Consider the following 13,430-nt stretch of genomic DNA (forward strand, 5'->3'; position numbering starts at 1 on the left):
GATAAATCCGATACCAACTTTTCCGTATAAAATATTGGTATGTCCTGCTACAAGGAAGTGTGAATCCAGAATATACTATCCCTTTGTATAGGTCTATGCAGAATAAATCTTATTGAAGAGAGTCATTAAGTATTATTTGCTTGTTAAATTTTACTGCCTTGGTCAGTGATCTATGGTGTCACTGACTTGGAGCCAAATTCTTAAACAAGCCTTAATTACATAGTCAGCTTTGTTCTTGGAAGTTTTGCATTCAAAATTTTGCCAGTTGAGCTGTGGTAAAAGAGCTGTTGTTCCCTGTCAGGTTGTTAAATTCACTGGCTCAGTTCTGATAATGAATAAAACCAGGTGATGCAGAAAAAGATGCAATAGTTCCAGAGAGGAACATAATGTTAAAATGTCTTAGTTCATAAAAATAACTTATTCTTAGTTATACAAAGACTTTGCCATTTTGTTAGGCGATATTATTTCCTAATAATTACAGATGTTTTAATTATTCTTATAAATATCAAAATACCTTTTTTCTCCCAGTCTGGCTCTAGCAGCAACGTGTTGTTAATGGATCCAAATGCTCTTTATTTATTAAAAATGTTTCCCACTCATTTCTTTAGAGAAACTCTAAACCACTATGAAGTAAAAGAATAAAATACAGCTTGCACCCAAGTATTTGAGAAGATAAACAACTGATTAAACTTGGAGGTATTGTGGGGGAAATAGTGAGCTAGCCTTTTCTTTTTCTTAAACTTTGTGTTCATTTGCACACCTTATTGTCTCTCTTCATTTGTGTGGTCTCGTGCATATCTGATAACCATATCTCTCAAATTACAACAATTAGACTTTGGCTGGCCCAGTTAGTAGTGCACATTTACACATGGAGAAGCATGCCTCAGGGAAGGTACTTTTAGTATCTGGCCAACAGGATGTGTATTTTATTTCAATGTCAGTTTGAAAACAAAACCCAATATTTTTCTTTTCCTTTTCAGTTCGAAAGGACATAATTCATATCCTCTCAGATCTGGATGTTGAGGTCAAGGATGTAACAGACCATTATGATATTAGCTCTTTCCTTCAGCCACTTTCTTTGGAAGATATATTTGAGAGAACAAGCAAAGAATTTCCTGTGGTTGCTGAGATAATGGAAGGGCCTTCGGGAAACCAAAAACCTTATAACTTATTGTCTACAGGGAAAGAGATTGTCATCTACAAAAAGTACCAGACAGCAAGGGTCCTAGCCTCTGAGATGAGAAGTGATTCCTCCAAAAGACATTATTTAATCCCTATGAGCTACAAAGGAAAGTTCAAGAGAAGACCTCGGGAGTTTCCAACTGCCTATGACTTAGAGATAGTGAGAAATGAAAAAGAACATCTTCATGTTGTAGCAACTAAAACCTTTACTTCCCCTCATAAAGAGCTTTTTTCTGTTTCAGTTGGAGATCAATTTCTAGTTCAGCAATGCCAGACAAGTGAAGTTCTGTATGAGGGAAGAAAGAAACTCATAGATGTTTTAGCTTGTGAGCAAATACTAAGTGATTCATATAAAAAAGTGCTCCTCCCTATGTACATGGAAGGTGGCTTTGTGGAAGTGATTCATGACAAGAAACAGTACCACCTCTCTGAGATTTGCAAAGAATTCCATTTCCCTTTTAATGTCAAAGTGTCCGTGAGGGACCTTTCCATCGAGAAAGATGTCTTGGCTGCTGCACCTGGTCTGCAGTTAGAAGAAGAAATCACAGACTCTTACTTGCTGATCAGTAGTGCCAGCAGTCCAGTGGAGAGCTGGGAGATTCCTGTGTATCGCTTAAACATGTTGGTCCGTTTGCTCAGCAAAGATGTCCAGACAGTTGCACCGCCTGTGACTAGGACAACAGTGGAAGAAGTCAGTGAAGAGGAATACTATATGTTGAGAAGATATGAAAACCTAACCCTTCATCCACCACCCAGGCCTCCCAAAAGGCCAACAACAGCACCACCACCACATACTTTTGCAGTGCCTAAGCAATGTGTGTCTGATGTACAGGCTCCAAAGGTAAGGTATCCCATCTTGTCTTTGAATGTCTTACAGCCACAGGTCATGTTCTGTGGCTTTAAAGTCTTCATTTCACTGCTGCATCCTTATGCCAGGTACACAGATGGCTCTCAGCTCCCTGTAATGGGCAAATTAGCAATTACAGACAGGAATGGCTAAAATCTCCAGTGTGTGTTAATTGATCCATGAAAAACAACGGAGCCATGCCGACTCACAGCAGAACTCTTGGCTGTATAATTGTGCATGGATAATCCTTTACTGCAGCATTGTAAAAGTGAAGGGAGGCATTTGAAGTGCCTGTATTTAAATCTTTATTAAGGGGAAGCATATGTTTCATGATGTAAAGGTAATTTTGCTCAGCTGGAAATTGTGGAATTAAGTTCACAGAGAGACAGGTTGTATTGAAATTTTCGAATTCATTGTTTTGCACTCACCCAAGTGGGAAATAGGTTTGGAATTAAAAAAAAACAACAAACCAACAACAAAAAAACCCCAAACAGTTCTTTTAGAATAGAAGTTGATGTTAAAAAAGAAGTGCCCCTTCCAGGACAATTTTCTTGATGTTTAACTAAGACAATGGATTTGTTCATTAATTTTTGTGTTGGGTCTGGCTGAGGTGGAGTTGATTTTCTTCACACCAGTCTGTAAAGTATTTTTTTTATTTTTGATTTAATTTGATTGGTGTGTTTTTGATTACCCATCAATCTTTTGGCTGTTTTACAGCCATGCATCCACAGCATCAAGGACTTCTTGATTTCCCAGGCTTCCCTAAGGAAGTTCATTGGGGTCAGGCAAGAGGGAGAGGACACAGATGGGGGAGCTGGCCCCAGCTAACCAAAGGGATATTCCATGACACATAATACCATGTTCAGCAATAAAAACTGAGGGGGTGATTTGCCTAGGAAGGCAACCATAACTCAGAGACTGGTCGGACAGCAGTCTGCTTGTGGGAGGTGGTGAGGGACTGCCTTTGCATCACTGTTTTGGGTTTTTTCCCCCCTCTTTCCTTCATTTATTAAGCTGTCTTTATCTGAACCCACAAGTTTTCCTACTCTTGCTCTTACTATTCTCTCGCCTGATGAGACCATCATCCTGATGTCAGGGTGGACTGAGCACCCTGTGTTGTGATTGCTATGCTTTAAATACAATGTAACTCGTTATTATATTTTGGGAGATTCAGAGGGAGTTCTTATTTTTTGTGTTGGTATGAAACCGAAGTTGAATTGTAGCCTCTGAAAGAGCAGCATTTGTGAGTACCTCTCTTTGCCTGCTGGAGGTGTTCCTTCTCTCTTTCCCCAGTTCCAAGACCACATGCAGGTCCAAAGCTCCACATAGAACCTGGGAAATGGTTGCAACAGTCTATGGGGGAATTGAATTAATAAGGTGGCTTCCTAATAAGGAATAGGATAAGGGTACTACCAAAAAGAGATGTGTCATTTTCTCCTGTCTTTACTACAGACATGTCTTTTCTTCTAATTTTTACAATGAACATTGAGCAGCTTAAATAAGACATCCTGTTGTGCAAGGAAGGATACATGAGAAGCTTGTCCATGGAGCTCACGGGCAAGCAATCATCCTGGTACTGGCCAAGGGTAAAGAACTGGGGGAAAATTCCTTAAAGCTGTGTTTATGGTCAATCTGAACCCTTGTCAGGAGGATTCAAACCTCCTGCAGTTACTGATGGCTGAAAAGCAGGTGGATGCTGACTCCTGATCAGGCTCATGCAGAAGATAACATTTTCCCAAAGTGAGAAGAGAGCGGTAAGGGTAGAGGAGGGATGAGCTGAGGTTCTTTTGCACTTTCATGAGTGAGAGCAACCTTAGACTGCAGCTGTCCAGACAAAGGAGATAATTTAAACACTGTTTCAGAAGACCCTTTTTAATTTTTTGAGGGTTAGATGCCTGTTATAAATAAATAATAAACTGCAGTCAGAATGCTTGGAGTTATGCATATTGTAAATCTCCTCCCCTGTGAAGGTGAAACAAGTAGAGATCCTTTATTCACTAGATTAAACATCCCGAGCTGTAAAATATTGTGTTTAAAGTCACACAGTTTGCATTATCTTTTCTATCCTGAGCACCATGAGTCCTCTGAGAAGATGTGGATGGTGGCAGTTAGGCTATGCCTTGGCTCCTGTGCAGTGTTAGGGGACATTGTGTTTTCTTTTTAAATGTACCAGGAATGTCTGAGGGTTCAGAAAGTCAGAAACTGTGACAAACTGATAAATAGCCATCTTTGCATATTTTGTGACTATGCATAGCCTTATTTGCATAAATAACAGATGAGTGTCCTAATGAGCTGAACTTAAGCTGACAAGGTGGCAGCCTGGGATAAGCTTTAGTGCTGCATGAGTTGCCACGCTCCTCCTGCAGGCAGCTCCCTGCCTGGTGCTTGGGGAGCTCAGGCTGCTTGCTGGAGAGTGGTGAATGGTTTCCTTGCACATCAGTTGGTAAGCTCTGCTCAGTTTGGAGTTCCAGGATAAAATGCTGCTGCAGCATGGATACACAGAAGACTGAGATCTGCCTGGTTTTTGCCAATACCTGAGGATTATCTGCAAGCATGGGTCACTTTTAGCTACAGCTTGTGCTTTGATTGCCTCAGCTTGCAGCAAGGCTGTGAGGGCAGAGAGGCTCCAGCTGTCTCTTCCTGCTGTTCTCTGACCTTGGTAAGGAAACTCTGGGCCCAAGAGCAGGGCTGCATGCTTCACTGCATACTTTTGGTCATGTGAGTCGCTGGCTTGTATGAGATTGGCATCCAGCATGGACTGGAACCTCAGATGAGTGTGAGAACTGCCTCTGCTTGCATGCAAGGTGCAATGCTGCAGAGACATGGATGTCTGCACAGTTCAGCAAAGTCCAGAGAGAGCAGATGAATTCTCAAACAATACAGCTGCATTAAGTGCATAAACATCCTGCCCAGTCTCTTCACAGGGCTAATTAAGTTGGTTCAGCTTCTGCTGATACAGCTTTCACTTCCAGAACCTGGAATCTCTCCTCTCCCCTCCACAGAATTGCATAGACCTTCCCTTTCCCTCTCATATGAACATTTTGTTTGTGAAAGAAACATCCAGACCACATATGTTTGCAATTTTGTATTACTTGCTAATTGAGTTTAAAAATACAAACCCCAAGAAAATGCATGTAAACTAAACAAATTAAAAAAAAAAAGCTGGTATTGAATGATGAACATAATCTTATACTTTGTAGAGCAGATATCTATCTGATATTACTAGCCTATAGCAGGTATTTATCCAATAGCCAATACCTCCACCCACAAGCACCCCCAGCTGAGGACAGGAATGACATAACAACTTGTATCCTTTGTCTCGTGGTAAAATGTACTATAAAATTCACCAGAAATCTACATTCTCTTTGCTAGAATCATTGGAATAAATTTCAGGGAGAGTTTTAACTGACATGTAGAATTAAATGGTCATTCAGCTCCTGGTTTGTGAGCTTATCTAGAAAGTGAAAATGAACCCTAGAAGTTAACGCTACTGATTCAACAATAGAGCATCTCACCTTTTTGCCAAGTGGTTCCTGGACAGAAGTTCCTATGGGAGTACTCAGTCAGGACCTCACTTTCTAGAAATAAAAATTCATATAAAGGGAACAACTCAGATTTATCTGTTTTTTCCACACATTAGAAACATCACTGCAAATATGACAAAACAAGTTTTCACGTGGTAACTTCCTTGAAAATAATTTTCTAAAATTTTCATTTTTACCTGCTTGGAAACCCACGGTTTCCTTCCCTTCAAGAGGATTCAAGCAGCATAAGTTTTCTAGCTTTCTCTTTGCCTATCAGTTCAAGCAGTAAATATCCTAAACATTTAAGAAGGTTGTATTCTATGCCCCTCAGTGCTTTTGTATTAAATTGAAACAAAGGGTCCACACCAAATATTGCTAAATGGAATCAATGCATGGAAAGCCACAATTTAGCCTTGTACTCCTAAGACTATAAGGGCACTGCTTAAGGGACAAAAAGGGCATAAGGAGTAGGAGAGGTTAGCTCCATCTAATGCTGTTATCAATGGTCTGTTTAGTCATGTATCTAACCTGAGCAACAGTAAAATCAGTAAAATATCCACCAGCTGGATTGCTGCTAAATAGCTTCATGAACGTGGAACTGGAAAAGTCAGTCACAAGCAGTAATCTGCTCATTTCTGGCAAGAAAGCTGAGAGAATTCCAGCCAAGGAAACTGGAATTTAATAAAATAGGAGCATCAGGGCATGATAGTTAATCGTCATTTTGTGCTAAGGTCCATTATCCTTTCAAAAGTCACTACAGTGCTAAGATACCGAGAACTTTCTTGCTTTCTTGCTTTTTATTTCAAAATTAAAATGAAAGAGAAATTATCACTTCCATCTGGCTTTGCAGTTCTACAAACCGAACTATCGAAATCTGCCATTAGCATATTTATCACATCTGTCTTCACAGCCAAATGAAGACTTATCTGGAATTAAGTTGATAAGACATAAGCTGCATTTCTCAGCAAATTACTTTTCCTGTACTGTCTCCTTTCCTTCCTCATAAGTATTTCTTTTCTGCTTCCAGAGCATTTTTCACATTTTTGGCTTCATTACAGAGTAGATTTAACACAAATATTTCTGCTGTGTAGAAAGAAACTAACCTTCCTAAACAAAAACATGCTAGAAAATGCACACTGGACAGCCAGGAAAGAATAAGCAAGAACACACTTCAGGAATTAACAGTCTTTTGGCTCTAGAAATGAGGAAGAAAAAAGAGGTTCATTAGTGGATGCAAAAATGTGCATATGCAAACATAAGGAGGAGGGTTTCTTTCTGACAGGTGCGGAACTGTGGTTGCTGATGCTGCACCTGTGCTTCCTCTTCCTCTCTTTTTTCCTGTCCCCACAAAAGAAGCTGTTTCCCACTCCCTGGAATCTCACCTTCCACCCTCTCTTTCCCCCTCCTTCCCCACATGCTATCTATTGTTTCTCCCTGTCATTTTCCAGTAGCTTTGTAAATAACATGTGAAGGCTGGAAGTACAGCTCTACAAATTGAGGACCACCCCATATTATCACTGTGGCAAATTTCCAAAAGTGTGTCAAAATCCTATCCCTATCACAGCCTCACCTGGTGAATCAGACCCCAATTCCTTCCAAATCCTTATGCTGCAGCTTCTCACTTCTCCAAGAACTGCGTCCACACTGTGACATGGGTTCCTTTCCCTCCTAAAACCCATCCTGTGACAGACATGCCTGATTTCCCCCAGACCCATGTGTCTGGGTGCCCCCCTGCTACACTTTTCATGTGCCCTTCACCCCACCCCTAACCTACATGATATTGGTTCCCCAGTCCCCTGTACTGCTTTCAACAGGCTTGCCTTTTCCTGCTCCTCGCTTCTTCCCAACACGTCTCCTCTTCTTGCTCTTCTCTCATGCACGGAGCTGAAGCCAAGGTCACAGGCATAAAGGAGTGGGAGCTGCAGGCACATCTCAAGTTACACACAGGCTTTTGTTGCCTTCCCTAGCAGCATGCATTCCAAACCTCAGCACAGGATGGGTCTCCTGCTAGGATCCTAGGGGAAGCAGCGTGTAGGTGCTGACAAGTGTCAAGCACTTTGATTTTCTTGTTGGTTGGACAGTCCAAGATGAAGGATTTTATATTGATGTTTCTTCAGGCAATTATGTACTGCCTGTCCTTCTGGCAGGCACAGGTACAGCCACTGTATTTCAGATTGAGACTAACAGATTGATCCTTGTAGCTGTGTTTGGACCTGGGGGCCTGTGACCATTTTCTGGAAAGCCTATCCACATCCTTATACTATGCTGGGCTGAAGTCCACACATGTGCCATCTCACTTCACCTCCTGGGGTTTTCTGCAGAGGAAACCAAGCAATGCTGGCTGGAGACCAGGACTGCTGGGTGCCCTATGGACTTTGAATGAACCAACTGGAAGGGGTTAGAGGAACTGGATACCTTAAAGCCCAAGCTAATGAAGGACTGGAGTTTTCCTGATATCCTCAGTACTCTCTTTTCCTTTTAAAAAATACTGAAAGCTTTTAATTTCCACAGAGAATTGTCAAGTCTGCAGTAGGCACTTACTGTGGTTTGATGTTGTGTGATCTGAAATACAGTGGGGAAGATATGAGTGTGCCTGCCAGAAGGACAGGCAGTACATAATTGCCTGAAGAAACAGCAGGGCAATCTGAGGTGTAAGTCTCATTGCAGAAAGGCATTAGTGATACAGGAAATGCTGATATAGTACATGGAATTAAGGAAGGTACAGATGAACATTTGGATATGCTGACTGATGAAAATGCCAACTGGTTAATAGCAAATTGCTTAATTTAGAGCTAAAAATGAATTACTTGGAGAACAAAGAGAAAAGAAATATAAAAATAAAGAGGATGCCCAGAAGGAATAAAAAAATGAACCACATGAAAATATGGAACCCTTGATAAGAAGGAAAATCCTGAACAGAGTGTGTGAGCCAAAAGCCATTGATGTCAGTAAGGAAAGAACTGGCTGGCACATTTTTTTTCCCTGTCTCACAGAAAGCACATAACATAATAAAACACACAGCATAACAAAATCATACAATTATGTCTAATTCTGAAGCAGGACAAAAAAAAATGTGGAAGAATAAATCTAAAATTTGAGGAACCACTGCAGCAGAATGACTCTCCAAAAATAGAATTTGGGCAGTGGGGACACAGAAATGTCTTTTTTTTAAAACTGGGGTTCCAAGAAGCCCGACTTCCCACAAAGCTGATCTGCAGGCTGCGTTTTACTGCTTGTCCTTCTCCTCACAGCAAGAAAATTGGAAAATGAAGTTTGTGGATAGCTAGTTGTTGATGCACTAGCTGATATGGACTGTGTTTTGGACTTCTGTTGGGAAACCATGAAAAAATTTTCCAGTTTAAAATGGCCAGAAGTAATCTAAAGCCCAGCAAATTTCCAGCAGGGAGCACAGTCCCCATACTCCTGCAATGCCCCTCTGCAGCAGTGGCAGTGCCCAGGCAGGCAGCTCCCCAGGATGCCACAGAACCAGCTGCCAGGGCTCTGGGCAGCTCCCAGGCTCTCTGACTCCATCCCTGCTCAAACACCTTCAGGAACTTTTCCGGGCTCTGAAGGCCAGCTGGCCTGGGGTGGCCAGTGTTGTGGTGTTGTGAGGGTCCTCAGGACAAGGTGAGAGATGAGAATTTGACTCCAGGTTCTCAGAAGGCTGATTTACTATTTTATGATATTATATTAAAAGAAATTATATACTAAAACAATACTAAAGAAAGAGAAAGAAGGCATCAGAAGGCTAGACAAGAATGAATATTAAAAACCCATGACTGACCAGAGTCCCGACACAGCTGGACTGATATTGGCCATTAAATTAAAACAATTCACATGCTGGGTAAACAATTCTTCAAATCACATTCCAAAGCAGTAAAAGAGGGAGAAGCTGAAGCTTCCCAGCTTCCCAGGAGAAGAAATGCTGGCGGAGGGATTTTTCATAAAATATCACGGTGACAGGCTGGTGTCCCTGCTAGCAACCCTTTGGACTCCTTATTTGTGGGAATGGGCCTTGGGGTGCTCTAACCACCAGATTAGGCCTGGGAACTGTGTGGAAAGAGATGGTTGGCACAGGTTGAAATGAAGCCCAGTGATGTTTTCCAGTCACTGTGTAATCAACTAGTGTTGATAGAGCCACTGCTAAAAACTATGGGAAAAACAAAAAAGAAAAAGAAGGAGCTTCACTAAAGTCACTTAAGTGATGTATGTGGTCAGTGTAAGGGACAGCACTGACATTGCCCATTCACACTGATTCTTCCATGAAATTCAAGATTTGGCAGTACTGTCAGCTGAGCATTCTGGTAATGGAAGCATCCCAGAAGGTTGGGATTATGCTTTGAAATATATGCCCCATGACAAGAAATGAGAAAGTTGCTGTCAGTGTGACAGCAGGGTCACATCCTAAAACATCTGTAGCCATGGTTCACATTTTTCAGAGAGTCCTTGCAGTGAGGAATTGAGTGATTATCAAGAAACAGAGTGCTGTGGAGGGATTCACCACATCCATTAAAATTTATAATGACTGTCCAAGCCCTGGGCTTTCCTTCTTTACTTTTTGAATGTGTTAGTCCATAGACACGGCATAAAAAAATATGATGAGGGAGCTTTTAAGGGCTAAAAAATAATGTATTGTCTCTACTACAAAAATATATATTTTTTTTCTTTATGTGTAGAGGTGTATAATTTACACTGAACTTTTTCAAGGTATTTAACAACATTTTGGTCTTGTTTTGCCTCAGAGCAGGAAGCAATTTTACTAGTAAATAGATGTCATGGCAGTGTGTTGTGGTTCACATTTTCTTTTCTTTTTCCTTTTTTTAATACAGAATAACAAGAGGAGTAAAAATGAACAGAGTATCCAAGTCTGTTGTGATTCCTGTAGTGCCACTGAAAAACCAGAGCGGTGATGCCAGGCTTGCAATGACTGTAGGCACTGGCTTGTATCAGTGGTCTTCCTGAGCTAGTGTGATGGACTCTAAGTAGAGAGTCACTTAATAGGAGTCACTGGGAAAAAAAAAAAAAAAAAAAAAAACAAGGAAAATAAAGAAAGCTCTTTGCTAGTTTGTGGTGTGTCATGAACCATCCTGATGGAAAACATTGGTGATGAACCCTGCTTTAGCTGGGACTCTAAATTACCTAGAGTTGAAATATATTTAATAAACCAGGATAAAGCTATTCCTAAAGCATCACTTTAAAACTTTAAACTTAAGAGTCTTTGAAAAAGTAAATAATATTTCATATGGGAAAAGAAGAAACCATATTTGGAAGGTACTTTTAGGGATCCATCTGTTTTGCATAAATGGTAAATGCATGTTCTGCAGTATTAATGAGGAAAAAGTGGTTCAGTTTGCTTGTGAATTACTGTCATTTGAAGGGAAATGTGCCAAGAAATTGAACAGTAGCTCTACAAGAAAATTCTGGCCATGTGAGGAGAGGGGTTCACAGGAGCTCAGTAGGTCTGGCTTACATCGCCACTTCTGTAAATGCTGCTTCAGTGACCACAGGCAAATCACAAAAATATCATTGCCTCCAGACACATGAAGAAACTGCCAGGTGTGAAGAGGGATTGTGGATTTACAGCTCATTAGTTACTTCATATGGATGCTTTAAGCTCAGGTGGATATGTGCAAGATACATTGCCTCACTTTCTGTAAGGGTCAGAGCTGCCTTGCATTTACTCTGGAGCAGTAACCACGCAGACAGTTGCCATGGAGTATTAAATGAGCTGTAAATCCATGCTCATTTACTAGGTGGCAACTTGTTCATGTAGCTGTCTCCTCTGCCTGTGAAATGGGACATGATGCTTCATTTTCACACCTTGGATATCTGTATAGACATGAATGATTTTTCTATGTATGCAGTATTTTGTGCACTGACTACTGCAATAGCAACAATATTATCATAAAAATAATATCAACAATGGAATTACTGGAGATTAGTACATTTTAGCCTTATTTAAAGGCTTTAGCTGGAAGTTAATCTACAAAAGAGGTGAAAAAAACAAGTGACAGTTGTCTAGGACAGATGGATTCTGAAGTGTGTGTATTTGAAAGAGGAAGAAACAAGAAAGAATTACTTATTTAAGAACTTATACCATGGCAAGGTGTTAACCCTGAGGCTCACTAACACCTTTGAAGGACCAGTCTTTTGTTAACCACTTCATAGGTTTTTCTAATAGTAGACCCAGGTCTTTGTGCTTGTCTTCTGCATCTGTTGTGGTATAGCTGGTGTCTTTAGCCTTGTCTTCACCCGCTGGCTTACAGAAGGTAGCAGTTAGTTTCAAGACAAGGAGAGTTATGAATGGAAAGTCAGATGTTTCTTATAATGCCTCCATAAATTTCCCCAGCTTGTGAGACTTTGGCAGACAATAACATTAAACTAAGAGTTGCATGTTAAAGGTTAGTTTGTGCAAGTACAAAAGATGTCAGGAAGGGAAGAAAATGAGGAAAGAGATAGCTACAGAACAGGATACATCTATCTAGCTAGCTAGCTCTCTATCTCTATATAGCTATACATCTGTATCTTATATTGATACATCATACCTGTATAAAAAGTAGTTAGACACAACTGATGATGTATAAATAAATGCTGGGCTAAAAGGTTATTTTTTGAAGTCAGCCTGACACATCATTTATACTACTTGCAATGATGGAGCAGCACCTCCATTTGGGTGGAAGAATGTATTAAGGAGCTAAGCTAGGAAGGTGAAATTGAGAACTAGTGAAACAGAAAAACAGAATATCCAGCTACATTCTATCAAACTCTGAAATGGGATGGGAAAGCAGAATTTATGTAGGATGGAGGGAATTGCATTTTTGTTACAAGAAGGCTGAGGGTGAGCACTTCTCTTTCTAAAAATGTTCTTTTCCCCTTGTGGATATCTTAATTCATAAAAATCCTGCCCTCATTGTTTCTCATATAAAAGTGAAAAGCAGTGTTTTATAAAAATATCTTCTCTGTTTGACACAGCTGAATGCATACATACATGGTGGCTAACATGAAATATCTGCTCTGTGCCTGTTCTTTGCACCTCACTGAACACACAGACCAGAGAGGTCTTGGTTTGCCTCATACTTTTACTCCGTATCACCAACATTTGATGCTGTGAACACCTAGGGTATCAACCTCCTACACTATTCATATTCCTTCTCTGTTCTCAGGGTTCAAGCAATAGGAATATGGATGCAAAAACATGGGAGCTAGAAGGAAAACAGAAACTAAATCCTCAAATAGCGGGCTTAGATTTTGCATAAGGTTTTTCATTAGTTTGCATCTTCAGGAAAAAAATAGAGATAAAATCGTCTCATGAAATATTGAAACCACTTCTGCCCATACGAATAGCTGAATGTGAAACATCTCGGTCTACGCTCCGAAATGGAAAATAAACCTTCTTATGAGTGCTATGAGTTATTGAATAATAATATGGCAGCAGTCTAACTCTGCTATTGTTGAACCTAAATGAAAACCCTTATTAATCATGGATTTGACAGCTCATTCAGTTATAATAATGTTTCCTGTCAATCCAAGCTCTCATTATAATTGGATCTTACTTAGAAAGGAAGATGCTCCATTGACTTCTCAGATGGAGAAAAATACAGGTTTGAAAATGAAAATATCAGCCTGAATTCTGTTTCCAGGGAGCCTGCTTATGCATTTACAAGTTGGATAACAGTTTAATCCTTGCTGTGTGTCACATTTGGATGTTACTATAATAAGATTCTCTCACTGACTAGACACCAGTTCTACAGTCATGACAGTGAAAGTGAAAGCGGGAAGAGCAAATGAAACGTCTTCTCAGGGATGCTGGTGTATCATCACCACGACCTAGTTGCAAAGAAATAACTGAAATAGATGGCTTTTCTACAGAAAGTAGT

General features: G+C 40.4%; 1 protein-coding gene across 3 annotated transcripts in view; it reads left to right on the forward strand.

Annotated features, from left to right (window-relative positions):
- The window catches only part of THEMIS (thymocyte selection associated), a 79,535-nt gene that overhangs the window by 23,883 nt on the left and 42,222 nt on the right, over positions 1-13,430 (forward strand). For all 3 annotated transcript variants that reach the window (XM_059842159.1, XM_059842162.1, XM_059842161.1), the window contains one exon: positions 981-2,023. In XM_059842159.1, the coding sequence (XP_059698142.1) occupies positions 981-2,023 (1,043 nt within the window). The remainder of the gene's footprint in view (positions 1-980; positions 2,024-13,430) is intronic.

This window comes from Haemorhous mexicanus, chromosome 3 (genome assembly GCF_027477595.1).
Source record: "Haemorhous mexicanus isolate bHaeMex1 chromosome 3, bHaeMex1.pri, whole genome shotgun sequence".
In the NCBI taxonomy this organism is placed as follows: domain Eukaryota; kingdom Metazoa; phylum Chordata; class Aves; order Passeriformes; family Fringillidae; genus Haemorhous; species Haemorhous mexicanus.